Source organism: Penicillium odoratum, assembly GCF_028828045.1.
Source record: "Penicillium odoratum strain IBT 22623 chromosome Unknown utg000005l_segment0_segment0, whole genome shotgun sequence".
In the NCBI taxonomy this organism is placed as follows: domain Eukaryota; kingdom Fungi; phylum Ascomycota; class Eurotiomycetes; order Eurotiales; family Aspergillaceae; genus Penicillium; species Penicillium odoratum.
The window spans coordinates 42,082-68,426 of record NW_026643147.1 but is presented as its reverse complement, the minus strand read 5'-3'; the positions used below and the strand labels follow the sequence as shown (position 1 = coordinate 68,426).

General features: G+C 46.5%; 10 protein-coding genes across 10 annotated transcripts; 5 read left to right on the top strand and 5 right to left on the bottom strand.

The window, feature by feature from the left end:
- Positions 1–628: 628 nt before the first annotated feature.
- N7520_005540 (SRPBCC family protein) lies at positions 629–1,159 on the bottom strand (the record flags this gene model as incomplete). The annotated part of the gene is made up of 1 exon (XM_057139474.1): positions 629–1,159. The coding sequence occupies one exon, from the start codon at positions 1,157–1,159 to the stop codon at positions 629–631; it is 531 nt and encodes a 176-aa protein (XP_056993480.1).
- Positions 1,160–2,012: 853 nt separating this feature from the next.
- Positions 2,013–3,335, top strand: N7520_005539 (SEC14 family lipid-binding protein; the record flags this gene model as incomplete). The annotated part of the gene is given in 4 exon segments (XM_057139473.1): positions 2,013–2,053; positions 2,273–2,414; positions 2,485–2,920; positions 2,935–3,335. The coding sequence occupies 4 exon segments, from the start codon at positions 2,013–2,015 to the stop codon at positions 3,333–3,335; spliced, it is 1,020 nt and encodes a 339-aa protein (XP_056993479.1).
- Positions 3,336–4,564: 1,229 nt separating this feature from the next.
- On the bottom strand, positions 4,565–5,612 carry N7520_005538 (NmrA/HSCARG family protein; the record flags this gene model as incomplete). Its single annotated transcript, XM_057139472.1, has 3 exons — positions 4,565–4,902; positions 4,928–5,375; positions 5,439–5,612. 3 exons carry the CDS (start codon positions 5,610–5,612, stop codon positions 4,565–4,567), a joined length of 960 nt encoding a protein of 319 aa, XP_056993478.1.
- Positions 5,613–6,551: 939 nt separating this feature from the next.
- Positions 6,552–6,921, top strand: N7520_005537 (glutathione S-transferase Ure2-like protein; the record flags this gene model as incomplete). Its single annotated transcript, XM_057139471.1, has 2 exons — positions 6,552–6,723; positions 6,788–6,921. The coding sequence occupies 2 exons, from the start codon at positions 6,552–6,554 to the stop codon at positions 6,919–6,921; spliced, it is 306 nt and encodes a 101-aa protein (XP_056993477.1).
- A 4,750-nt stretch (positions 6,922–11,671) lies between these two features.
- On the bottom strand, positions 11,672–12,955 carry N7520_005536 (uncharacterized protein; the record flags this gene model as incomplete). Its single annotated transcript, XM_057139470.1, has 3 exons — positions 11,672–11,941; positions 11,990–12,150; positions 12,196–12,955. 3 exons carry the CDS (start codon positions 12,953–12,955, stop codon positions 11,672–11,674), a joined length of 1,191 nt encoding a protein of 396 aa, XP_056993476.1.
- A 1,474-nt stretch (positions 12,956–14,429) lies between these two features.
- On the bottom strand, positions 14,430–15,022 carry N7520_005535 (uncharacterized protein; the record flags this gene model as incomplete). The annotated part of the gene is made up of 2 exons (XM_057139469.1): positions 14,430–14,908; positions 14,959–15,022. 2 exons carry the CDS (start codon positions 15,020–15,022, stop codon positions 14,430–14,432), a joined length of 543 nt encoding a protein of 180 aa, XP_056993475.1.
- An 863-nt stretch (positions 15,023–15,885) lies between these two features.
- N7520_005534 (Multicopper oxidase type 2) lies at positions 15,886–17,386 on the top strand (the record flags this gene model as incomplete). Its single annotated transcript, XM_057139468.1, has 6 exons — positions 15,886–16,050; positions 16,104–16,173; positions 16,231–16,278; positions 16,667–16,862; positions 16,931–17,046; positions 17,097–17,386. The coding sequence occupies 6 exons, from the start codon at positions 15,886–15,888 to the stop codon at positions 17,384–17,386; spliced, it is 885 nt and encodes a 294-aa protein (XP_056993474.1).
- A 424-nt stretch (positions 17,387–17,810) lies between these two features.
- N7520_005533 (homocysteine S-methyltransferase family protein) lies at positions 17,811–18,916 on the top strand (the record flags this gene model as incomplete). The annotated part of the gene is made up of 2 exons (XM_057139467.1): positions 17,811–17,888; positions 17,939–18,916. The coding sequence occupies 2 exons, from the start codon at positions 17,811–17,813 to the stop codon at positions 18,914–18,916; spliced, it is 1,056 nt and encodes a 351-aa protein (XP_056993473.1).
- Positions 18,917–20,383: 1,467 nt separating this feature from the next.
- Positions 20,384–20,875, top strand: N7520_005532 (uncharacterized protein; the record flags this gene model as incomplete). The annotated part of the gene is made up of 1 exon (XM_057139466.1): positions 20,384–20,875. One exon carries the CDS (start codon positions 20,384–20,386, stop codon positions 20,873–20,875), a length of 492 nt encoding a protein of 163 aa, XP_056993472.1.
- A 1,136-nt stretch (positions 20,876–22,011) lies between these two features.
- N7520_005531 (NACHT and TPR domain protein) lies at positions 22,012–25,571 on the bottom strand (the record flags this gene model as incomplete). The annotated part of the gene is made up of 7 exons (XM_057139465.1): positions 22,012–22,184; positions 22,259–22,701; positions 22,769–23,730; positions 23,788–24,552; positions 24,613–25,072; positions 25,142–25,323; positions 25,392–25,571. 7 exons carry the CDS (start codon positions 25,569–25,571, stop codon positions 22,012–22,014), a joined length of 3,165 nt encoding a protein of 1,054 aa, XP_056993471.1.
- Positions 25,572–26,345: the final 774 nt, after the last annotated feature.

Below are 26,345 nucleotides of genomic sequence, written 5' to 3'. Positions count from 1 at the left end.
CACAGGCGTCACAGCCTCCTTATGTTGGGATTACAACATGACGTCACCACCATTCTACATTACCGACCGTCAACGTTTTCGATCAACTGTGCGGGCATTTCTGACAAGCGTGTCTTTTGGCGATTGCCGCCTAGATGGGGGTGCGACACCTAGAAGATTACTAACTAGTTTAAACCCTGACTTTATGTTTATGTTTTCCAACCAATCCTAGTTCACTATTGCCCCCTGGAGATGCGGGTTCCCACTATCTTTCAAGTGCTGGACATTGAGCATCTCAACAGGTCATATGGGCTTGACCGAAAACCCACAATTATACGGTGGGGGATCGGAGGGTCGGTGGGCCGACCACCGTTGCCCCACTTGAGCTTTAGTTTGCTGACAGCTCGGTCTCTTCGGGCACATGGTCAATCCCGAGATTACTCAGTAGCAGAATCTTCCAGCTTCGAGTCATTTTTGATCTATCCATGTGGATTGTCGTTATATCATAAACTTGAGAATTTCCTAGCTAGGTACGATGGTACTTGGGCATTAATCTAGGTCGTCCATCGTTCGGCCTTTTACTATAACCATAGTATACCATAGCATCATCCGTTCTTTATATCTGGTCAATACAAATCACTGCTTCAAATCACCGTGCCAAAGCTTGGACGTACATAGTCTTACACATGTGGGCAAATTTAAATTTTCCATCGTTCGCCAACTGTCGCAAAACGGTATTCGTTCCCTCCACGGCCAGCTTCATCATCTTCTTCTCTTTCTGTAAGAGCTCTTCGAGTTCTGCTGGGGAGGCATCAGGGTGTTTCCACTCGAAAGTGTAGGTCATGTAGAGTTCTCCGTCCCCACCCTCACTAACGATATTGGTGATGGTGCTTCCGTCCGGCTGAACAAAGACGGCTCTGGAAGGCTTATATCCGATGACTGTTTCTCTCACTTTGCGATTGTTTTCGACGAAAACAACTTCGCGCACTGTGACTGGGTTGCCAGTTGAGGGGTCGGTGGACTCGGAAATCACGTTGGTGGATTGGATGGCCATGGGGACAAAGGTTTCGGCAAATCGAATCTTGAGGAGCAAGCCAGCCCAAATTTGGTCTTCTTTGAGAAATGTGCTAGCTCCAGCGGGATTGAGTGGAGCAGTGAAAGCAACATTGTGGGTAGCCATGATAAAGGTTGTTGTGATTTGGCAATGATCTGCGAGGATGATGAGGTTTAAATCCCCATCGACGATCTTCGTCAGTTATAGTTGTGTAGCAGCCGTTGAGTAATAGACTTCTCGGGCAAGACATGCAGGGCCGACCAGCAAGAGATGGCGAACATTGAATACGCCACTGTCTTTTCTCCATTTATCCTGATTGGGCAGAACTGAGTCCTAGGTTGGACCCAGAATGATCTTACTTTTTTTGTCAGCCTCGCTCCCTTGTGTAATCAACGGCCACGGAAGCCCGAGCTGACCTAATTCTACCTAACCTAATCGTAGGTTAGGTTTTAGGGCCAAATCTTGGACCTAACCTAATCTATAGGTACCTAATCAGGCATAAAATTTACCTTTCTCATTATTCGGCCTTGCCAATCTGGCCTTCTCGTTCGCCTCCGAACCGAGGTAATAGATCATCATTACTTGATCTACTGTAGGGGATATTCAAATTCAACCCATAGTCAGGGCTAAACCCAATATCAGTACGTGGCGATGCTGACATAATGAAAGTAGTCAAGGCTCGGCTTCGGGTCTCGGGGCTGAGATGAAAATGAGTCCGAAGACCGTGCAGAATAAGGATAAAAATTTTGATCTTGTCTCTCTAGGGCAAAGAATTATTCCCTGGATCCGTTGTGTTCAAGACTTTTAGTAATGACATCCCTATTCTGCCAGTTGATACAGTCGGTTATTAAATGATAGCTGATTCCTCTAATGGAAGTTGCAACTTTGTCCTGCGAACTCATCATACATACTTAGCTGTGGCTATTTCTTGAATTCCACGGATTTTTAAGAAACATTGGGGAAGCGTTCTCCATCCACAATGGAAACCCTTGTTCAACACCAGAAAGAATTGTCGACGTTGTCTGATAAATTACAGACCCTCGATTATTCGTGCCAGATGGCCCCCCTCATATTGGATGTATCTTGACTCCAGACGAACAAGAGAAATAGCTCTTGTTCAAAGACAAGTGCCGTGATCAAGGTTATGACGTATTTAAGACTGACCATTACACAGACGACGCCGCATTGTTGTGAGTCACATATTATATTTGCGTCTTTTCCCTTCCTGACAATCAATAGGCGATATCTACGTGCGAGAAATTTTGATGTTGCCGCTGCGTTCGAGCAGTTTGACTTCGCCGCAAAATGGCGCAGGGAAAATGGAATTGCGGAGTTTTATGATAATTTGGACGTGCAAAGCTTCGAGGAATCTAGGAAAATGGTAATGTGGCTCAATCATTGTCATTCCGGATGCGCTAATATTTCCCAAAGTACCCTCAGTGGGTTGGTAGACGCGATCACGATGGCCGGCCGCTTTATGTGTTCGCTGTCAAGAACTTCACCAAGAAAAAGTGGATGAGTATCTCGCTAAAATTGATGCTTGCTCTTCGGTGAAAACCCAATCTAGGTCCGACTCACCCGGCTATATTCTCCATTCCTACGCGCCGTATGACCATTTGATACAATTTGTGACTCCCTTGGTGTCGGAATTCCCGCGGCCAAACAAGAACACACCGATTTCTGCTTCAACCTATATCATTGATATATCTGGGGTGAGCCTCAAGCAGTTCTTCGCCATACGAAAGTACGGGCAGGAGTCAAGTGAACTGGCGACTAAACATTATCCCGAAACCCTTGGGCGAGTCTTTGAAAGTTTCCTCCCACACATACATACCTATCTGCCGAAACTAATTGGTCGCAGGTTGTTGGGGCTCCGTATTTCTTTCGGTGAATTTGAGAAGGCATGAGCCATTGGTTCGACCCTGTCACTCGATCGAAATTATTCTTGTTGAGTTCGTCGGAAGCCAAGTCCACCTTGCTTTCGCACATAGATGCATCCGATCTTCCCGAGGAGTATGGTGGTACACTGAAATGGAAACTGAAATGGAAGTGGCAGGATATGCCAAACCTCGACGAGCCGATGCGAGAGTTGGTGAGTGAGCTGTATGAGTCAAGTAAGCAAGAGGGTCAAATTGTGAAGGGTCTAGTCAGTTTTCAAGACGGTTGTATTCAACTCCTAGGCAGGGAGAATAGGCAGCCAGGCGTAATCAGCTCTGTCGTGTATAGAAAAAGTCCCAGCAATACACAAGTCATTCCACTCAATAAGATTTCCGGGACAATGCGGAGAAAGCAACATTACTAAGTGCTCCCCAAACGTCACATGAGGGGTAGACGGGGTGAGATTTGAAAATGTGGGGAATGAATTTTTCCTGAAGAAACTCCAACTCTTTTATTTCTTTCACATGACTGAAGAATCCACCATGGTCATAAAGTTCGAGTTCTTGCGCAAAGAGCAAGTAGCCCTATTATAGGGTTGACATACAGGCAAGAAGGGTTTGAGCCATAAAGTCACGATCGATGGGTGGCCAGCATGCCTATGGTTTATGTCAAATCCAGTTGTTATTTCAATAACTAGTGCGCCAAAAAATATTTTGTGCCCCTACCGACCTGACAATTATAAGACTCTCAAGGGCCCTACTAAGCTCAACCCCTTAACTTTTCTATATCCTTTGTAGTATATATCAATTCATACTCTCTTGTACTTAATAAGCTATGCCTATACTAGTCAGTACTATATAGCCACGTTCCAGCAAGGGAATTATATCAATTAGTATCTATATCTATTCAAAAGGTAAAAGGTAAGTAGAGACTCTTTATTAGAGAGTATCTAAGGAATGATTTGAATGGATATTAACTAGACTTCGACAAGGCCATGGGCTAGCCCAGTGGGTTGCCGAAGTCTAATCCAATGGGCCGGCCTATGGACCTTGCTGAAGTCTAAATATTATATAATCAAATGTAATGTCAATATTCTTGACCTATCACCATATATACCAACCTAGGGATCTTTCAGTATAGATAACCTTAGAAAGATTTCAAATCCCATGTTTCTTAACCCCTGTTGCCGTTTCTCCATCAGACATTTCCGAAGAGAATAGACTATTCGGTGAGATTTGAATTCTAACTCTAGAGCTCAGGTGTTTGTCGTTAGTCCCCGACTCTATTAGAGTCTAAATTGAATAGTTGCAATAGCACTCCATCTTCAAGAGATGCTCAAAGATATATTAGAATGTCTGAAGAGGTTTGAATGGAAGAGTACCGCCGGTCCTGTAAAGAATGCAATTATACAAGAGACATTTTCCCGTGGGCGAGCTGTTGGCGCCCAGACATGATATCTTAACTTCTGTCTTCTCTTATTGACTCTGAAACTTCCTCCATTAGATCGTACCAAATGCAAAATTCTATTTCTCTCCACCGATGTAGATTTTTAAGTATCTTTATCATTCTGTCTCATCAACTGAAGTGGCGAATCATCATCACGTATACTTCAGCAATTTATATACAGTTTGAAGATACGAAGCCTGGAGGGGTTCAGAGCAAAGAGTCCTTGTATTTCTCAACGTACTGCTTCCAGGTCTCGGTCTTTGGGCCAACGCTCGACAAAAGTGCCTTGGTGCTGTCAAGGCTGCGGCCGTTATAGTAGCCAGGTTCCTCGATGAAGAGATGGTTCTCCAGCAACTCATCTGCAAGCGCGGGGGGCATGAAACTCTTGTATGTGTCCGAGTCGACCTGCACATAGCGGGTTTTTTGTCCAGTGACAGCCTCAAAATTATTCAAAATCTCAGCGGGAGTGTAGTAGTTGTCAGCGGCCAAGATCTGGGCGCCGATTAGCTCAGTGCGCTTCAAGATGCCGGCGAGGACAAATTTGCCTGTTATATGTCAAATAATGGACACAGAACACCTTTTCAGGATAGCTCTCAGCAAGGTCCTTGAGAATGTCAATCAAGGGAAACTTGGCATTGTCTGCAACGGGGTATGCTAGGCTATAAACCCCGTCTTCGCCCTTACGGATCATGCCGAAGGCAGCAAAATTAGACATGAAATAACTGGGAAGAACGAAGGTTGCGGGAACGCCGGTGGAGCGAATGTATTGCTCCGTCTTCTGCTTATAATCGAAGTGAGGGACGTGAGTGAGCCGGCCACTGGAGGTTTCGGTAACATTTAAGAGCGATGAATAGATGATGTGCTCCACGCCAGCCTCCTTGGCAGCGTTGGCGACGTTAGTGCCGTGAGTCAACTCAATTGCGGCACCTCCCTCACCCCAGCCAGGGGTGGTAACAAGTAATACGATGTGAGATCTGGCAAGAGCATCACGGAGCGAATCAACCGAGTCCATATCAGCCTGAGAAAACCAGTTAGCTTAATACGGGCTGGAAGAAAGGAGAAGTGCTGAAAAAGAACGCACGCTTTTGATCTCGACTCCCTGCTTCAGCAAGGCCTGGGCAGAAGGCTTAGAAACATCGCGAGTGATGCCACGGATCTTGAAGTCCTTAGACGCCGCGGGGTGTGCCAGAATGGCGTTGATGACGGAACCCCCCTGATTGCCAGTGGCACCAAAGACAGTGATAAGGCGAGTCATGATGAAGAATGAATAAAAAAAAGTAAATTAGAAGTTACTTGATTGAAATGTTCGTACTCAAAAGTATTGTACCAAGAAGCTCTACCTGGGGTCTTATAGACACCGAGTCCTGCGAATAAAAGACGTCATTAGGAATAGTTCACGTCGACCGCTCGATTAGTCACGATGGCATGCCGAAGGCCGTATGCCGAAGATGATTGAGCAGAATATGTGTTTTACAGGAATATCGCAGAAAAGATTGTCTCTGTCAGCATGCCCGACCGAATGAAGGGGTCGCGACGTTGCGTATTGAGGAAACCTACGAATGATTCTTATGTTGATCACCGCCCTTGATCTCGGTGCTCGGTGCTCGGTGCTCGATACAGAATCCGGGATATTCGAGATTGGGTTCGGAAAGCTTAAGAGCATTTCCGTGGGGCGTTTTGAGAGGCAAATCTTGCAATAGTGGGGCTTGGGTGAACGCGTGAGATAGCGTAGATGATTCAGCTTCGGCGCAAAAAGTATGCTCGCGCCAACGTAATTCAAAGGGTCCGCTCTAACTACACTGTGGTCGATTTGTCAGCTTGTGGATAAGGTGAAAGCAGGACGAGTAGCCAAGCCCGAGGTGGAAATTAATTATGTAGGGACGAGGTGATGATACAGATATATTCTAAAAAGCCGCATCTTCCTAGGTAATCGCATTCTTTTTTTCATCTTCGAATACCCTGCAGCCGGAACTATGACTCAATAACTGGAGCATATCAAGATATACGGCGGCTCTTTCGGCCCTAACCCTTTCAAAGTCTCCATCATTCTTGGCGAACTCGGCCTTCCCGTTGAGGAGATCCTACCGACTTCACCGAAATCAAGACTCCTGCCTATGAAGCTATAAACCCCAACGGCCGGCTCCCGGCCATCTACGACCCTAACACTGGGATCACTCTTTGGGAGTCTGGCGCCATGATTAAATATTTGATTGAGACGTACGACAAGGACCAGCGGATCAGCTTTGTGCCGAGTAGCCATGAGTCGTATCACGCGCGCCAGATGCTGCATTTCCAGATGTCCGGGCAGGGCCCTTACTACGGCCAGGCTGTCTGGTTCAAGCGCTACCACCCGGAGCACGTTCAGAGTGCGTTGGACCGGTACATTGGGTTAGATCAAACGAGTATGCGGAGTGCTAGACAGCATGTTAGGTAACCGGCAGTGGCTGGTGGGTGACAAGTTGTCCTACGCCGACCTCGCGTTTGTCTCGTGGCAGAAAGGCGCTGTCGGCTCACGTAAACGGACGTATTTTATCGACCAATGGGGTGCGTTCTCGAATGTGTGATTGTCTGAATTATTACCCGCCCTCGAACCACGGTTCTTATGTGCGGATCCTGACTAACGTGATTCACGGTCTCCCGGGCGACACTGCCGGTCGGGCGGCCCCATCAAAATCCCTCTTCATAATAAAACATGTTTATTAACTACAACAAAAATGCCTCCCCAACGCTCCGATCGAAAAAAAAAGTTGATAGAGCAGGAGGGCCGTCTTTTATTAGCTATAAAAGCTATAAAAGATGGTAAATATCCCTCTGCTGCAGCTGCTGCACGATCATTTGATTTACCTGTCTCAACTTTGAAGTATCGGCTTAATGGGCGTGAATCTTTGGCTGAGAAGAGACCAACTGGCCATATTTTTACTGAAATTGAAGAGCAATCAATGGAAGACTGGCTACTTGATATGGATGCTAGAGGCGCTGCTCTCACGATACCTATGTTACGTGATATGGCCAATCTCCTACGAAGTGCCCAGAAAAATACCCCCTCGACTATTGGCATCAATTGGCCTACTCAATTTATCAAACGACGCCCAAATCTCTCTATTCGACTTTCACGCAAATATGATTATCAGAGAGCTCTTTCAGAAGATCCGAGAATCATTAAACCATGGTTTGATTTGGTTCAAAAGACTATTGAAAAGTGGGGTATTGTTTCAGATGATATCTTCAACTTTGATGAGAGTGGTTTTGCTATGGGTATTGGCGCAACGCAAAAAATTATCACTTCCGCGGAATATCATGGAAAAGGAGTTCTTTTACAAGCTGGAAATCGAGAGTGGGTAACCACAATTGAGTGTATTCGAGCTTCTGGAAGTGTTATACCTCCGCTCTTCATTTTCAAGGGAAAAAAGTTTCCAGAGCATCTACGTCCCTATCTCCTTTTAAACCAAAAAGGAACTCATCTGACTATGAGTGAAAATGGCTGGACTACTAATACAATTGGTTTATGGTGGTTAAAACATCATTTTATCCCAAATATTGGGACAAGGGTAGGAAAATATTGCCTATTAGTCCTCGATGGTCATGGGAGTCATTTGACCCCCGAATTTGACCAACTTTGTGAAGAAAACCAGATTATTGCAATCTGTATGCCTCCGCATGCTTCTCATCTTTTACAACCTTTGGATGTGGGTTGTTTTTCAGTTTTGAAGAAGCTTTATGGAGGAGCTGTTTCAACTTTGATGCGGAATGGAGTAAACTCTATTGATAAGGAAGATTTCCTTGAACTTATCGCAGATGCGAGAATAGGTGCTTTTAAGACTTCTACTATACAGAATAGCTTTTCAGCTACTGGATTAGCACCATTTGATGCTAATAAGGTCTTGGAAAAGCTAAATGTGCACCTGGATTCCCTTCCTCCGATAGAGATCCTCTCTCAGCGACCACCTTCTTCTGGCAGTGATAGTGATCCAAATACTCTCTGGACTCTCTCAAAATTCACAAAATCACAATCTCGGATCAAAAAAGGTCTAGAATCCTCATCTTCAATCCTTTCTTCACCAACAAAAAGGGAGATAAAGAAGTCGTACGATATGACTATCAAAGTGGTCCACCACCATATTTTTCTCCAGAATCGCTGTGCCCAATTAGAGGCTACCAATAAGAAACAGACCAAAAAGAGAGCGACCATACCTAAGTTTATTACCCAGAGAGGCATCTTCGGGGGTCTAGAGGGTGGTGAAGATGATGTGGTCTATAAGGATGAAGATGAAAGCAAAGATATATATTTGCCAGAGGTATCTACAAACACGGTTGTTGAGCCTACTTTACCTTCTATGCCTTCGGTTCGGCGGCAGGTGACATGTTCTGGGTGTGGGAAAAAAGGGCATACATATACTTATTGCCCTACTCGCTTTAAATAACAAAATTTATATTATTTTTGTGGTTTTATTCGTCATTAGAAATTGGTGATTTTTGAAAAGTTGGTGGGGTCGCCCGACCGGTAGTGACGCCCGCCCGACCGTGAATCACGTTAAGGCTAGCATGACAAAGCAGATTACCTAATTTTATGATTCTCCATAGCGACAGGCGCCAAAAACATGCTTTCGGACGAGGGTTACAACGAGGACGCTTTTCCTAATGTGGCGGTGTGGATGAAGAGGATGAACTCACGGCCAGTAGTCCATGATCTCATTGTGAAGCAGGACAACATGATGGCAGAAAAATTGAAGGCCGCAACAGCGGCGTTGAAGGGATAGCACACGGCCTGGATCCTGGGCATTTTGCGCCATTTTGTAACGAAGATTACTCAATATATTCTATGCGGAAGAAGTGGCCTCCGCGCTACCATTCTTTCAAATATTCCACTACCAAATGAGACAACACATTTTCATGGCTTTGATCATCGGCAATTCATTCTTGTCATTTTAATCTACCCGAATAAAAAGTATCGAAAAGTTGTACAGATTCTAGCGAACCAAACCTTATATAGAGCTCATACTAATGTCAAAATTGCAAGAGTCTTTCAAGAATGAGTGTTGTCTACCGTTCTTACTGCTATGCTGGCACCTGGGTATCTGTTAACTTGACCCACAAATCGATGCCAACACCCAACGCATCGAACGTCTTAGTCGTGATTAGTCTGTGCCATAACCCGCAAATGGGTAGGTAAAGTCAACCCGCAACCCGAACCCGCAAAACCCATGGGTTGGTCAAGTCAACCCGCAACCCGCCCCATGCGGGTTGCGGGTTCGGGTGCGGGTTACCCACGCTAGCCCATTTTTGCATAAATTTTTGACACTATACCTAAAAAGGATGGATAAATCCAATTTTTTATATAATAAACCACTTTTATGTACAGTTTTATACATAAATTTTTATGTTTGTCCTGTTTGACGACCCATTGGGTAACCCATAAACCCGCGCGGGTTTCCCATCAGAACCCGCAACCCGCATGCGGGTCAGACAGACCGACCCAAAACCAGCCTAGTCGTGATCGCGTAAGACATATATACTGCAGAGGAAGAGCCGAGTTTTTAGACATTCTATCTCCAACGTATACCCTCGGAGTCAATATATAGGCCTGTCAGTGACTAGTTCTCCATAAGCCATCGCCTAAGGAGTTCTTGTCCTCGGGCTCTTATTAAAATGACCATTTAGCTATCGGGCTTCCTCAGTGAAGGTGGTTGACCTCACCGTTCTATTAAGTTTCACTCATAAAACAATGAGATAGGTAGATGGAAATGTTGTCAATAAGATTGAGGCTATACTTTAAGATGTTAGTCATACTTTTAGTAAGAGACAGACATGTAAATTAGCAAGCGGTAAGCACATGAAAATGTCTTTCAATACGATTCAATACGTGAAACTAAGCTAAGTCGGAAATGAATTAGTACATTTTGGACTATGATTGGAGATAGATATTATAAGAGCGAAGTGGTGAGACTGATTTCGACCTTCCTGAAAGGCGTAATGGTCCAAAGGGTGGAAGAAAACAGAAAGCCCTAGCAGCCACAAGAGAGCGCTGTCAAGCACGCGAGGAGTTGATTCGAATTTGGGTGGATGCCGGGGGCTCAATGGATGTACGGAATGGATCTGGGCAGACACCGACCCAGCTGCTTAAGAGCAAAGATGGCAGATGATGGCCCAGCAACATTAAATCCAAGTGCAAGGGTACACTCCACCGGACATGTATACACCAACCGACCTCTGGATATTTGGCCGATGAATTGTTACTCTGACTTGCACTGCCGCCCTTTCAATTCTACGACCTCTATTACGCGTTCATAAGCAATTCCGGATTTGGAAAAGAACTCCTACCCCGTGAGACATGTGTGGCGGAGGAGAGCTAAGGTTTCCGAGTTAAAGGATGCTTGTTTCATCGTTAGAAGCTAGAGGTGGAAATCGAAGGCATGCATCTGGTACAAGCGGCCAAGTTATGAATTTGCAAATGAAACTGATTGGTCTCGAGTAGAGGATTAGACCAAGTAAATCAACGCGGTAAAATACCAATTCGGCTATCCTGCGTTCTCAAGTCTTGCGTTTGAAATATCTGTTATTTACATCTGGCCTGTAATTGACTATTGGTATCTTTGCTTCTCCGCTTGACACCTACTGTCTTTCCTTGTTTACCTAACCTTTTCTCCACCGTACAAAAAAAACTCACAATAGTGAGAATTCGCATATGTTAGCCACTATACTAATAAATAACCGGTCTATGGCTTAAATGCGGCTAGTACTTCGGTTGTATTGGTAGGGTGGGTACAGGGTGAGAAGGATGAGTGCGCAATAGATAGGTGTGAAGCAGGGTGAGAGCAGGTGAGCATCCCCTTTCCGGCGATTACTGCACTGACTCTTTTAGCTGAATTTCTGTTGAGCCATTGGATAACATTCGCACCTTAGCACCTGCACTTCGCCATTTTGGTTATTGCTGTCTGCTGTGTTTCATGAATTATTGATCTCCAAGCCCGCCTAGAAACCTACCTACATATTACTTGCTACTTTCCCTTTATACGTAGGTAGGTATCAAGATACTTGAGATATTGGTCGGAGTCCATGCGACTAGTTAGTCAATACTGGAAGAAAAGGGCATTTTGGAATCATCTGATTTCTCTTAGATGTAGATCCGCATTGGAAGAGGGGCTATTGTAGAAGAGGGGCTATTGTAGGTCGAGTCAAGGGAATCCAAATTAATCCCGATGCCAACGAATTTAGAAGGCACAAAGTACCTGCAAGAAGCTGATATGTTCCTGATAATGAATGTGGTTGTGAATTGAGGATTAATCTTTACAAAGAGCTACTGTCCTCGAACCTGGACTACTGCCTCAACGAAGTCTTAGGCCTTATTGCAACCGTAGGCTCAACATAGTCAAAATGTCCCAAGCCCGCGAGGAAAGAGACATGTTGTGGACCCTCGGGCATAAATCCAGCCAAGTTGAGGAAGTTGTGGGGCCACCCAAGATCAAAATCATAGCCCTTGTTGATCTCTGCGATATCTTCAGGAGTGAGCTCTAGGCTCACGGCCTCAACATTGGCTTTGAGCTGGGAGATCTTGTTTCCGCCGATCATGGGGAAGATGTAGGGAGACTAGAACGGTCAGTGGAAGGTAATTTGAGGAGAGTATAGATTTCTTACCTTTTGCATGGCATATGCAAGTGCAACAGACGTAATGGGGACTTCGTGGCGCTTGGCGACCTTGTCCAGGGCAGCTGACACCTGTCCTTCGCGGCCCGTCTTGACATGCGGAGTTTGGCGACCACCTTCTTTCGGCGCAGCATCGGGCGAGCGGAAGTAGCCTGTAGTTGTTAATAAATGAAATCGGTTCGTAGCTGAGGACTTACCACTGCCGAGCACACCCCACGGGTGAATAGCCATACCCTCATCCCGACACATAGGGATGATATCCCGCTCGAGATCACGCATCATAGCATTGTACCGGCCCTGGTAGACCGAAAATGGGCGGAGACCATGCTCTCGCGCATAGGCATTAGCCTTGGTAACGACCCAAGCGGGCGTGTCGCTGATTCCCAGATACAGGACCTTGCCCTGCTGGACGAGGGTGTTGAGCGATTGCATAAGCTCAGGGATAGAGGTAGCAAAGTCCCAGGCGTGGACATAGTAGATATCAATATAATCCACCTGAAGACGCTTCATGCTGTCGTCGACGGCCACGCGCATACTTTTAGTGCCCGTTCCACCGTAGTTGCTTTGCTGCACAGCCTTACCGAAGATCGGGGATAGCGTGTACTTGGTCGCGAGCACGATCTCAGATCGTCGACCCGTCTTCTGGAGCCACTCGCCAATCCATTCCTCACTTTGGCCAAATTGGTACATGTTAGCGGTGTCAATGAAGTTGCCGCCTAGGTCGTAGTAGGCGTCTAGTAGCTCGAATGCCTGCTCCTTGGTGCATTCGCCCATCATGCCCTTCCAGTTGTTGCCCAGACCTGGATATCGCCTTGTTAGTACGGATTTCGTTGGGATAACAAAAGTCTTCTTACTCATGCCGCCCAACGACAGTGGGCTGACACGCACCGACGCCGAGGGGGCTAAGAGACGGTGGCGGCCCAAAATGCTTTTGGGAAGGGGAGGTGGAGGAGGCATTTTCTCGGGTTGGGTTGGGCGGGATGAAGAGTCTGATTTTCGAATTGTCGAGCTGCTGTCGACCTTTATCTCAGGTATTTTGGGACGTCAAGTTTTGATTCGAATACCGCAGCACAGAGGGGAGAGAAGCATCGCCTTAATAAGTCCAAGACGAACGAACGCATCATCACATAGCTAGTCCCTTTTCAGTTATATTTGAATGTTTGCTACGTCTGTATATGCTCAAATTATTTTCGTTCCCTTTGTTTGGATGAAGCTAATTTGTCGGAATCCGACAGTGCATGGTTGAGTCGGCTTTTGCAATGGTGCTTGGGCCCGGTAAAGCCGAAAACCCTTGTGACTATCGTGGGATTCCTTTGTGTAGTGCTTAGAAATCCAACGAAATGCACTAATTCCAGGGTGCACGGTATTTGATGTCCTTATCTCCGCCTACATTGTCTCTTCTCTGCTTGAAATACATCACACGGGGATCTAAATTTCATGAATGACCAAGGTCGGTGTACCCCCTCCCCCCCTGTCAGAATGGACCTCTTATGTTTTAGCTGCTTAGAAATCAACTGAGCTCGTTGAGGTGGTTTTCTGGGCATGATGCTGACACACGAGGGGAACCACTATGTTTTGTAGAAAAGACCAGAAAGAAAAAGGAAATTGTCTATTGTACAAGGATGAAGGATGGAAGGGAACGATTTAGGCAAGAAGGTTTAAGCTCCACTGGCAACAGATCACAGCGACGGCAATATCTGGGAGGGTCAACCCGCGTCGATCTTCTTGTTATTCTGAATTAATCTTATGGCTTCTACGATGAACCGCCTGAGACAAGGGAAATCCCGTTGATTTGTGTCGGTGTCCCTGGTGTCGGAACAATAGATCATGTAATCAACTTTATTAGTCAGCGTACCACATGTTAAACTGCTGTGGTGGAGACTAGAGAATACCAGACAAGTACACAGACGTGACCCATACCATTGGTACATGCTGTTCGACCGTAATTACGTGTTCAGAGACCTGGGTCATATCATGTGACCTGAGCAGCGCTGGCATCCCGTTTAGGACTAGCTTAGTTTTGGGGCTGGGGGCTGTTGTTGCATGTGTATCTCAGTTGTATTGTTGTGGAGTTCTGTGGGTCACGACCCAATACTATAGATACAGGTCTAACCCTAATGCATGAGTAGTGCGTATCAGGGTGACAGGACAATACCATAAATACAGGTGCTCCAACAGGGGCATATCCTCTAGATCTTCTGCTGCTTCTCTCTTTTCTCCCCCCATACCCAATATCACATACGTTTTGTGTGAAACTGTCAGCCTACATATTGTAGTCATCTTCCATCTTCCCCGTTTGGGGCCTATTGGCGCCAAGAATTTGTTCTCTTACTGTACGCTAAGCATACAGTGGAGTAAGCAGTACGGAGATACCCGAAGTGGGGAAAGCGGGGACCGGAAGATCAACTGCATCATCCAAACCTGTCGATAATCATTTCTTGGTCCCCAGAACGAGTACCACGGAAAATGTGACCTTCTGTTTCCCGCCCATCGCTACCCGAAGCTCTTTGCGCAAAGTTTTCATCTCCGAATGGCTTTCCCCGGCTTGCTCCCGATAGTGAGGATACACAGAGTCAAGGTAAGCTTTCACATCGTCAGCGTCCCACTCATGGGCCCAGAACTCACGGTCCACGATGTCATGAGTGATCTCGCCATCTGCACGGCGATCGACTGGCTGAAACTCAAAGTCAAACCCCTTGGGGCTGTTGAACAGCAGCGGGTAGTCGCAATTCCACTTATGGCGCTCCACATTCTGCCACTCGCTCGCCGGCAGGGCAATAATTTCTAGAAAGCTGACTTGCCCTTCAGCTCCGTGTCGGTGGAAAGGCTCACCGGGGGCTCCTTTGAAGGGAAGCAGGAACTGGCAGATGCGCGTGGCCATGCGATCGTAGATGGCGTCACACACCGGGTCTGGGAAGATGGGACGCCCGTAAAAGTCGATGGCGAGGGTTCCCCGGGACGCATCAGGGTGTGGAAGGCTTTCAGGGCTCTGGGAGCATCGAGGAGTGGCATAAACTCGCTCATGGTGAGCAGATCCGCCTGCTGCAAGTTCGAGGGGAGACCAGCGGTGACGAGAGCCTCAGCGGGACTTCAGACAAAGGTCATCCTTTCCAGGAGGTCCGGAGACATCAGTTTCGGCGCTACGGCCAAGGCCTGCTCGCTCACATCCGAGCCTATCACTTGATCATAGTACGGTGCCAGCCTTGCGGCGATGTTTCCGGGTCCCGTGCCTACATGTGGGCTACTTCCGTGCGACCATCACTGTGGTTTGCATGGTATTCATTGATGAGGCGGAAGAATTCTTCTGAAGGCGTGGGCCGTGACGCGATGTAGGATTTTCAGAATGCGACATCGCTGCCTAGGGCGGCGGTGGTAAAGGGCGTCTCGAGACGAATTGATGTCTTTGTTTGTGACATGGCTAGATTGGAGAGGCTAGAGTCGACTATTTCGTATACAGTGAAGACGGGATGGAGTGACTGTGTAGAATAGATCCAGCATTTTATAACGCTAATCATGCATCCGAGGAAGCCTGGGCAATATCGATGACGGTTTCCAACCAAAACCGGACCCGAGCCTTGGATTTTTGTCCCACTTGGACTGTTGGTTTGGTTGTTTTTGTCTCAAAGTCAGTTCTACTGAGATTATTCTATAGTCACCACGTAGCCAAGGATTTTTTCTTGATTGGTAATACCTCTATACTCGGAAGCTTGGAAGCTTGGAAGCTCTAGTCAGATCCCCGACGATTAAAGGATTTCCCGAAAGGAAGTTATGATGGACGGCAATGAATACAATCGGATCCCGAGTACTGAAAATAGTCTCTTATATAGACTATTGAATAAGGTAAGGTTGAAGGGTATAGTCATTGTTTCTAGAGAGTCACTTTTACTATGTTCATACAGCGACTGCTACCTCTAGGGATCCTCCTGTGGCCCACCTCTGTTGGGGGAAATCCTACTAAATGCGTTCACTACCCACATTCGAGAAAGTGCTGGCTACCTGGCTTCGATATTACCGACTATGAGAAAGAAATCCCCCCCGGTGGATTAGTCGAGGTAAGAGCCCTACTTCCTGTCACTATCGTGATTATCATTGATGTTTCCCACAGTACGAGCTCACTGTGTCTAATCAAGTCATCTCTCCGGATGGATACCTGACTAATGGAATGGTGATCAATGGTATTTCAAGTTCCTGTTATAGTCCTTATTAATGCACTAGTGACTGACTCCCCGTAGGGCAATACCCAGGACCAACCATTGAGGCGAATTGGGGCGACACTTTGCGTGAGTAAACCAGGCTATCTATCTCGCATGGAACTAAAAATCGACTAGAAATCACGGTCCATAACAACTTGACCTATGATAAAGGGACCGCCATACACTGGCATGGAATCCGCTAAGCCATGACAAATTGGTTGGATGGGATTCCAGGAGCGACACAATGTCCGAGCAAGGTGAGACCTGAACATCCTTGGGCATTGACTGATCAAGATGCTGACGCCAATTCAGCCACGGTCGTCGCAAGTATATGAATTCAGAGTTATGCAGTGTGGCACTTCGTGGTACCATTCCCCCTACCGGGCTGTTACTACGAAACATCCAGACACGAATGGGGTTCATAGTGAGGAATTTACCTCCCAAATAGGGAATAATAAATAATGACAACCGACAGGGGCGATAAAGATCCACGGACCAAGTAGCATGGACTATGATGTCGACTTAGGCCCAGTTTTGATGAGCGATTGGTACCATGAAGATGCGTTCGCACTATATCCCACTGAGATCTTGACACCACAGGCACCCCTTCCGGAAAGTAATGTCATGAACGGGAAAGGGGTCTTTGATTGCGATCCATTAACAGACTTGCGGTGCACTGACAAGCACGAGCGACACGAGATAATCTTCAAAAAGGGAACCATATACAGACTTGGTCTAGTGAACACGGGAATTCTTCTTACAAATTTTGGATTGATGGGCATAACTTCACTGTCGTTCAGAATGACTTTGTGCCCATTCAACCGTACGAGACGGATGTTTTGATTGTTGGAATTGGTATGTAAAAATGTATCTTAGCCTCCATATTTGAAACTAATCATGCCAAGGACAACGATTTGAGATTGTCATCAAGGCAAATGCCAACTTCACCCACGGGACCAACTTTTGGATGCATGCAAACTACTGTGACAATGACACCTGGGAGTCCCGACTCGGTATCATCCGGTATGATGCTCTGAATACCAGCAATCCCCATACGTCCCCTGTGAGCGAGCAGCACTACGGATTCGGCTGTCAGGATCCCCCACCAGAGAGCCTTTTCCCCATTGTGAAGAGGCAGGTGGGTCAAAACGTGAACAGCTTCGACACACCGGACTACCTGCGCACCGGACTGTAGGCATGGCCCAACGTGACGGATCCCAATTCACGTATCCACACACGGCTTTTAACATCGTTGATTGGTTGTATACAAAGTCTTTCCCACACATCCTTGCTGCTCGAGGCACCAACTCTAGTCATGTGGCCCGAGCTCACAGATCTCATCCGGTAAAATGAACGAATTTCCTCACCGTTGAGTCTGAGGTGTGAATCCCCTTTTGACCTAATTTATTGACCTAACCCTTAAAGCAAAGCCTTCTCATCAAATTTCGTCTATTGTCTTTTATCTTGGTTCGTCTTTAATCTTAGAAAGATACAGGACTGATATATTACATTTGAACTCCACGAAGACGTTGAAGAGACAACATCAAAGCATAAATTTGAAGTTCTGAATTTCCGAGCCAAATTTTGACGACTAGGCTACAAAGATATCGGCTTTCATTATGTCTCTCGATGTGGTTGGCAACCTGGCGAAGGATACGACTGGTGGTAATGGGACTATACACTGCATAGATAGCCAGGTACTGTTACACGAGCTACCCAGATTAATGTTCGACCTGACCATCCGCAGAACCAGGCCGCCAACCCTCTAGCCCCACTTGTACAAGGCAGTTCCGAGAAAGCCAAATTTCCAACCTTATCAAATCCTATTATACTCGATGGCGGTATGTCGCGGGAGTTGATGCGCCTAAATGCACCCTTCCGTCAACCCGAATGGTCTGCACTTGCGCTGATAGAAGCCCCACATCTTGTTGAGCAAGTTCACCGCGATTTTGCGACCGCTGGCGCCGATGTCCTGACCACAAACTCTTATGCGCTGGTTCCGTTCCATATCGGCGCCGAGAGGTTCGAACAGCATGGCCAAGAGCTAGCAGGGCTTGCAGGGCGTCTAGCAAGAAGCGCTGCAGATCATGAAAGGATAAGAAGTAAGAGAAGGGTTTTGGTTGCAGGCTCCCTGCCACCTGTGTTTGGGAGTTATAGACAGGATCTATTTGATGCTGAAAGGGTGGACAGTTATTTGGAAGTCCTGGTGCGAGGTCTTTCACCGCACATTGATATATGGTTAGGGGAAACGCTCAGCTCAATCGCGGAGGCCAAGGCTGTGGAGAGAGCGGTTATGAGGACCGGTAAACCACTATGGATCGCTTTCACCCTGAATGACAACGAAGAGTCGACTCCCGCAGCATCCCTGCGTTCGGGTGAATCTGTGAAAGAAGCAACCTGTTGGGCGTGCAGCTCCTCAGCGGAGAGCCTGTTATTCAATTGTAGCAGGCCTGAGTTCATGGATTCAGCTCTCAATGATGCGAAAAGCGTTATTTCGCAGCAAAGCCGCAGTATTCCACTAGGTGTCTATGCGAATGCGTTCGAGCCAAAGCCAAGACCCCACGCTGCGAATGAAGTGATCATGCCAACACGGGATGATATGAGTGTTAAGTCATACTCAGAATTGGCCTGGGGATGGGTCGCAAACGGAGCTACTATCGTTGGTGGATGCTGTGGAATTTGCTGTGAGCATATCGCGCAATTAACGCAAGACGTTCGGAGCTAGGAAGAACTCAATGATTACCTCGCACTAAGAGATCATTAAAGAGCTATAGTTAGTCATTATCCTATTATCAGCTCTGTGCCTTGAAATATGTTTTTTCTTGGACCGACCAGCTTGCTCTTAATAGCGTCAAATTCTTGTAGAATAATACTAGTAAATAACAGCGGCCGCCGTCGATGATCGCACATCATTTTCATAAACCACTTATTAGACACAGTAAAAGCGTTCAAATAGCGTCAAATAACAGCTTTTAAGCGTTGGTATTTATATATAGTATAGTAACCAGAATTCGTTAAGTAGAAGCTTAAATAGGAGCTTCCCCGCGAATTTATAGAGATAATGTGGGTCAAAACAAAGAAGTTGTGGGTGGTAATGAAAGTGGCAGAAAAATATTACTACGATGACCGGGTGGAAATTTGACATTGGGTGTTTTCCGAATTCGGCATTGGGGGGAGTGACGGTATCAATTTAGTGAGTGACTGTATAAGGTCCCTGATCTATTCGCTACAGGTTATACTACATCTAGTATTGATTTTGGGATTAATAGTGTCATACAGAAAATGCTAAAAATCACTAAAAACCCACTCAGGGTGACCAGATAGGTTAACCACTCACCCCGTCACCCCGTCACCACTAACTTTCAGTTGTCATTAAGGAAAGGATGGTTCTGCGGTACCTATGCTGCAGGACTGCCTAGACCTCCATCGCGAGGACCCCGTTATGCTCATTGTGGCCACTAACCATTCTTTCCAGTAAAATGCCTGAAAGTGGTGCAAGGAGGGTTTGCAATACATTCACAACAGATTGAACCTTTCATTAGCTAGATTACTACAAATTGCTAACGTGCCACTGTGCAATTCCAAGGCCGACCAAGGCTTTCGCTTTAATCTATACAGTTTGCATTTTAGGCCAGCCAAAAAATGTTAGATGGACAAGAACCGTGCACCGCAAGTGTAAAAGGAGACTGAAATATCAGTAAGTGCAAGGCTGAACGGAATGTTACGTTGACAAGAATTCAGCCACGCGAGAATTAACTGAGTTAGACGATTGGTCCCGAATGCTGGGCAGGCTTTGCTTGATTATGTATATTTATGCACCCACGCGTAGAATGCCCTCTAAGGAATGAAGTCTATTATGAGTTAGAATGTAGGTATGCCTTTTGAAACATTGTGTTACGAGATATCGAGGGTACCCAAGGATACACAACACCACGATGAAACTATGTATGTTGCGCATCTACACATTCCATGCTCAGTAGGCTGCATTAGTAAGTAGTGAAATATTTGGCAAAGAAATATTATAGTACCTACACCTTAAAAGTATATAAACATGTAGGTCCCTATCGGCAAAGATATTGGAATCAACTCATCAGCGCAACTACGTTGGTCAATCTTGTTTTCTTCAAACTTCCAATACCCTTCCAGTGACATCTCAGGCAAGCATCAGCAAATCTGCCCAAATCACCACAAAATGACGAAAGTCACAGTTATTCTCACTGCACTTTTCGCGTCTTCTGCTATGGCGCTGTCTATTCCAGACCAGTACGGTGTGATAGGAAACATCACCGCATGGCTTGGCGATATTGATTGTGTCAACCTCTTCCTCGAAAGAGCCGCAGCAGGGCTGAGCACCGACAATCTCAGGGATGAAGCTGTGATTGCTTGGACCTGTGCTGAAGATGAGCCTACTCGTTTAAATGATCTGAAAGAGCTTCCCGGACTTTCCAAGGCAGGTCGAGACGCAGCGACAACATTAGGAGAAGTGTTTCCAGCTGTTCCGGGGAACCTCACGGATATCATCGCTCACCCTGGTGATAAGAGAGAGGTCAAGAAAGACCTCGAGAACATCAACACGTTACGGTGCACCCAGGTGTTGCCTAATATCGATGTTCTTTGGGCTGCGGCCGCCGACTTGGCGAAATGGCCGGCTGTTCCTGCTGTGCCACGTCCGACTACTTGTTAGTAATCCTAGGCAGATCGTTTTAAAGTCTTCGATATTTTGACCCTCTGCAATACGACAACTATCAAGCGATATGCCCAAGATATACGCAACTATCTCAAGGGAAAGGATATTCTGAATGGATCACCATTGGCTTCTGACACATTGTTGTCAGGGAGCAATTTTTTTTTTTTTTTTTTTCGTTTTATTTTTGCTATTCATGTAGCAAAATCGGAATTTGGGATATTGAGACTGGAATATGTCAACTTATTGGCTTATATATCTTGATATTTCGGTCCGCGTTATTGTTGTAGGAAGCAGCTGAAGTTCGTTGTTCACTTTTCATGTTAAATATTGTCTCGATATAGGTTTTCTCCTATTCCATAGGTTTTCCTTATATCTCCAATGCAAATGCAGAGACTGTTTTTATCATTTGGTTCCTCCTCCCTTCACCCTTTTGATACTTGCGCCTAATAGTACTGAAGGTGCCAATTTATAGGTTCAGTTATATCCTGATTCGCTCAATCTTTAAATTATAGTAAGTATAATCCCTATTCAGGGCTCCAAGGCGCCTTTACCTGGTATATATGATAACTTGGATGATTGTAGACTTGATTTAGTCTCCGAGGTCGGGATTATATATAGTGTTGATATACTATTACTGACTTTAGTAGCGGATGTTACGTGGGTATCGCTTAATACTAGAGTTTAGAGGGTAATCTTATTCATATTATAAATATAGAACCCAGTAAGTTCATTAGCGTATATAGGCTATTTTTTGTTAGGCAGACCTAGACTTTGAAATGCCCGTGGGCCTGTCCAGGTGGACAAAAAGTGATTTGTCCATGGCAGGAAGCCCGTGAAAAGGTTGGTACCCCATCGAAAAATCTCCCTATAACTACCTTTTCTGGTACTTGAAATGCTTTTAAATTCAGTCTGTGCATGAACGGAGGGTGTTACCAAAAATATAAAGAATAAGCTTCCCCCAAGGGCAGAGTGTATATCCTTTGCACTCATGAAGATTAAATCCCTTAGACCCTAACCCACTTTTTTTTTTCTCCATACTGAAGTAGTCCCCTAAACCCCTTGGTGTCCAAGGGAATTACCTCTATGGGTTAGGCATGAAACTAAAGACTAGTATTGCTTCGCTTCGCATCGCATTAAGACAAGTTAAACACCCCAGTCCTAAGCAGGTTGATCCAGGCCTCAAAACGCATCTCCTCTCCATCAAACAGCACTGATCCCTTGCCGACTTTCTTCGGCCGTGGAGGCACATGGACCAAGCTCTTGACATGAATGGAATTCCATGACTTGCTGGCCATAGTCCCCTCCGCTAGCGGTTTAACTCAGTCTTGACAGAACATATTGAATTAGATGCTACACAACAAAGAGTTATCAAAGCTTGACCACGACATGGCCCATCGCACGTCCACGCCATGAATTTGAGAGGGTTCTCTTCCAGGTACAAGCCCAGGGCGTAGGCTACAATAACGAAATTTTTGGTGTCTCCGGTAGCGAGGAGTGCATCCATGAGACATTGGAGACCCATTATGTCATTCTCAGGATTATTGTCGGACAAAACGTAGATGCCATATTTGATAGATGGTCTGACGAGAGCGCGGGCGTCCGTTTGTTGCCCCTTCAAGCGGTGGTTGACACCGAGACAAAGAGCCGTCCTGGCTCGCAAAGTGAAGGTGGAGGAATTTTCATCACCCCTGGCTTGCATCGCAAGCTTCTCAAGCTTCTTCGCCGCCTCTTCAGCCTCTAGCGTGATAATCCCGGCATTCACGGCCTCTAAGAGATTGTGCTGGGCGAGCCAGTAGGAAGCCGACAGCTTAACGATTCCGATCCTGGTCTCGTCGTTGGACGAGTCATAGGTGTTCATTGGAGCCATAGGTGTTCATTATAGCTTCCCACCGTTTCACAGCCTTTGCCTGGTCGTTCAAAAACTCGCTGTAGATGGAAGCAAGACGCAGTTCCAGATTGGCCGCGGTCGCCGTTTTCAAAGCCTTACGAGCCGCTTTTGCTGCAACTTGCCAGGACTCGACCACTAAGTTGAGACTGTCCGTAGCCAATGCGGCATTTGAGGCGTAGCTGAAGAACTCTTCTGAGTCGAGCCACACCATTTGGGTCAACAGAGAGTAGTCCTCATCTGGGACAGGGGTTTCTGCCAACTGAGTGAGCAAATCAATCGTTGCATGGTGACGTTGATTGCTATTATGATGTTCGAGAAGCACGTTGATACACGTGTTGCAGTAGGGTTTGTACTCGTACGCCCTCGTAAAGCTCTCAAATCGTTTCTCCAGATACCCAAGCTGCTTATAGCTGTTGCCCATACTCTCGAGAATAATATGAAGCTGCAGCTTGAGCCCTCCCTTCTCCGGAGCCGCTTTGATCTCCTCTGAAACTTTCTTCACAATTTCCTCGTCCAGTTTGATCGCCTTTTCGTATTGCTTTTGCAGGTTATACGTGAGCGCCATCCCAGTCCTGGTAAGCCACTCATCCGGATCCAGCACCAGGGCCATGGAGAGATACTCCAGGGCCGTATCGTAGTACCCAAATCGCCGAAGAGCCATTGCACAGCGTCGATACAACAGAGCGGTCTTCTCCAGATTACCAAACTCAGCAGCCTCAATGATCTCCGCAGCACTGGGGTCGAACTTTTTCGCGGAATCGACCTCTTTGCCCTTGTTAAGGGTTTGGTAGCTCCAAACCGCGACTAATAAGGGATATTCATGCCAGATATCGTCGCACAACCAGTTCTTGACACAAAACATGACCACTGGCTTGAACGTCATTATCGGGTTTTCTTCAGTAGATGATATAAATTCTCGTTCATTATCAGAGAGGGACGTGATAACCTCCTCATCTTCCCACCACTGCCGGACGGCTTGGATTCTGGCGTTTGTCGACACTCAGCTGAAACGGTTCCATACTGATATAACCTCCTCAGATCTGAAAACTATTAGTAGCAGCTTTGCAATATCTTTCCTGTCCTCAAGTGAGCATTCTGATGGCGAAGTGGTAAAAAGATGATGAACCCAGTTCCCTTCGGCATATATGAGCATCGTATTTGAATCATCGGTTTTGTTCGCAAACTCGCTGTCGGTAAGTAACCGTAGGAAGGTCCTGAGGACGTGGGCTTTGGCTTCATGATAATTCACACCAACTGCAAGATGACCTTTCCCGGCGGACACCTTGCCCTCTGTCTCGTCGCGGAAGAAATCGCCAATAGAGGCATGGCAGAGGGTGACTGTAGTCGTCTGCAGGTCGGAGTTAAAATCGGTGAAGTTGTCGGCATCTTCGAAGACATCCTGCTCGTTCTCATCCTTTTCGTCGTCAGACCGATCGAAGACGTCAGGCTTCGTCGACCTGTTCTGAAATTCCGTCGTCACAAGAGCGTCCTCCCAGTCGAGTGTGGAGAAAGAATAAGCGAACTGTCGGCGAAGAGCGCCTTCTAGATAAATCATCCCATCGACTTCTGGCGATTTTAGCTTGAGAATCGCGTCGATTAGGCCGAGAGTTAGCGGCTGCTGGGAGCAAGTAACCCACTGTAGCATCTCGTTGAGATACTCGAGCTCCTCTTCTGTAGAGCTCATCGAAAAGTTGGAGAGGACATGACGAAGGATCTCCTTCAGGCCCCTGGGAGGATCGTCCAGAGCTTTCCGTATGCTGCTCCCATTTCGTTCCTTCACCAGCTCCTGTAGCATGAGATCAGACTAAAGGAACATTCCCTTAGCCCCCATAGACAGCTTCTCAACTATCCCTTGGCGCGGTTTCGCCAAAACCCTTCGAAGGATAACAGACTTCTTGATACTTGCATGAATGTGCTGGTTGATGTCGCCGGAGTTCTTCTGCGTCGTAACATGGTTGTTTGGAACTTCCAACTCGAGACCTTCCAGCAGCTGGTCGCTAATATGGTGACGACCCACGATAGCCAGCTGCAGACGAGGACTTTCAGGAGCATCGTATAGATCCTTTGCTAGGGTGAGAAAGATTTTGCGTTCCTCGTCCGAGTCCTCGTCCACGGCATCCAGGAGTATGTAGACACTGCTGTTGACGTTTGGCTTTTTCAGGAAGTAATCCATAAACAGCAGGCGCCATGCACTCTCTAGGCTGCTGATCATCTCATATTGCTCAACCATCACGATATTTGTCTGGTAGACGGGGTCGCTCTTGCCGATTTGGAAGGCGAGATCCCGCAACGCCTGATGAATCGAGCTTGTGTCGGGGTTGTCATCCTTGAAGAACTAATACCCCACGGAAATGAGCTAGGTACTCTGCAAACACTGTCGATACGGCTCGCGAAGGAAGCTGATGATATTCGTTGATATATACGACTTGCCTGCGCCGGGGTTGCCGGAGACAAGGATAATGGGCGTGTCCCCGCTCAGCCAGCCCTGGAAGATATCCTCGTTCCTTACCCAATCGCCTGTCCCCGGGAGCCGGGCCTTGTTGATCTTGTACCAGTCCTGAGCGAGATTCACCATCAAATCTTGAATGGCATCATACGAGGCCTTCACGCCCTTTGCAGCACTACCAAGTACATGACAGCGCCAAAGACCAAATTGCTGGGAGGGAACGCCATCGAAACGCCTCCTGCCTCAAGATTCCCGAACAGTTCCACCGGGATTAATGCTGTCTTGAGAACATCAAGCATAACCCCACGCTTCTCGCGAAAGTCGCTGAATTTCGTATTTCTTGCATCGATCTCACTCATAGATCATCGAATTTTTGGATTCTTTCCAGGAATTCGACGTCGAGTGTGTCGTCGGTGATTTCGCGATACTTTTTGATGGCCCGGCCGTAGATGGCGGGGTTTGATTCTTAAGGCCAGTCATGAGATACAGTGTCATGGATTTCCCCTCCAACTCATGAATCAAATTCTGCGGGGATTAAAGCCATCTTATTTAAAGCTAACGATAAGCGAAAAAGCCTGACAAAACTATTTTTAAAGTTTCTGACAGCGCCATTTTCAGCGAACCAGTCGCATAGAACTGACTTATTTAATTCTGATTTGAAGTTTGTATAATTCTGTTGGCTTCAGCCGGGGCGGGGTAATGAGACGTGAAAGAGCCTCTTAAGGAGGGGCAGATCATCTCTTCCTGCCAATCAGTACCGCCCCGCTGAAGGGCTAGCGGGCGCACCGCAGATGCATGATTGAAGACGACGAGGCAGCAGTTTGAATAAATGCTGGGAAAAGAGAATAATTTAGTTTACTGGCTGGACATATGGCAGCGGAGACTTATTCCGTCGTCTGTGCGCGTGAAATTGCTCCTGCGCTGCATAATGCGACTTCTTCGCTTAGCCATTCTATAGGGGCATTTACGAGGACGAACCCACAGCAATACTATGTCTATATGAATTTAATTTAATATTAATGAAAAGCTTATAATCATAGTATCCTAGAAAATCTTTTACCTTTTAAATTGGCTGCCTATAGCCTATGTTATTGAAGTTTAAAGTTAGTAAACTTTGGTAGTTTGGCAGGAGG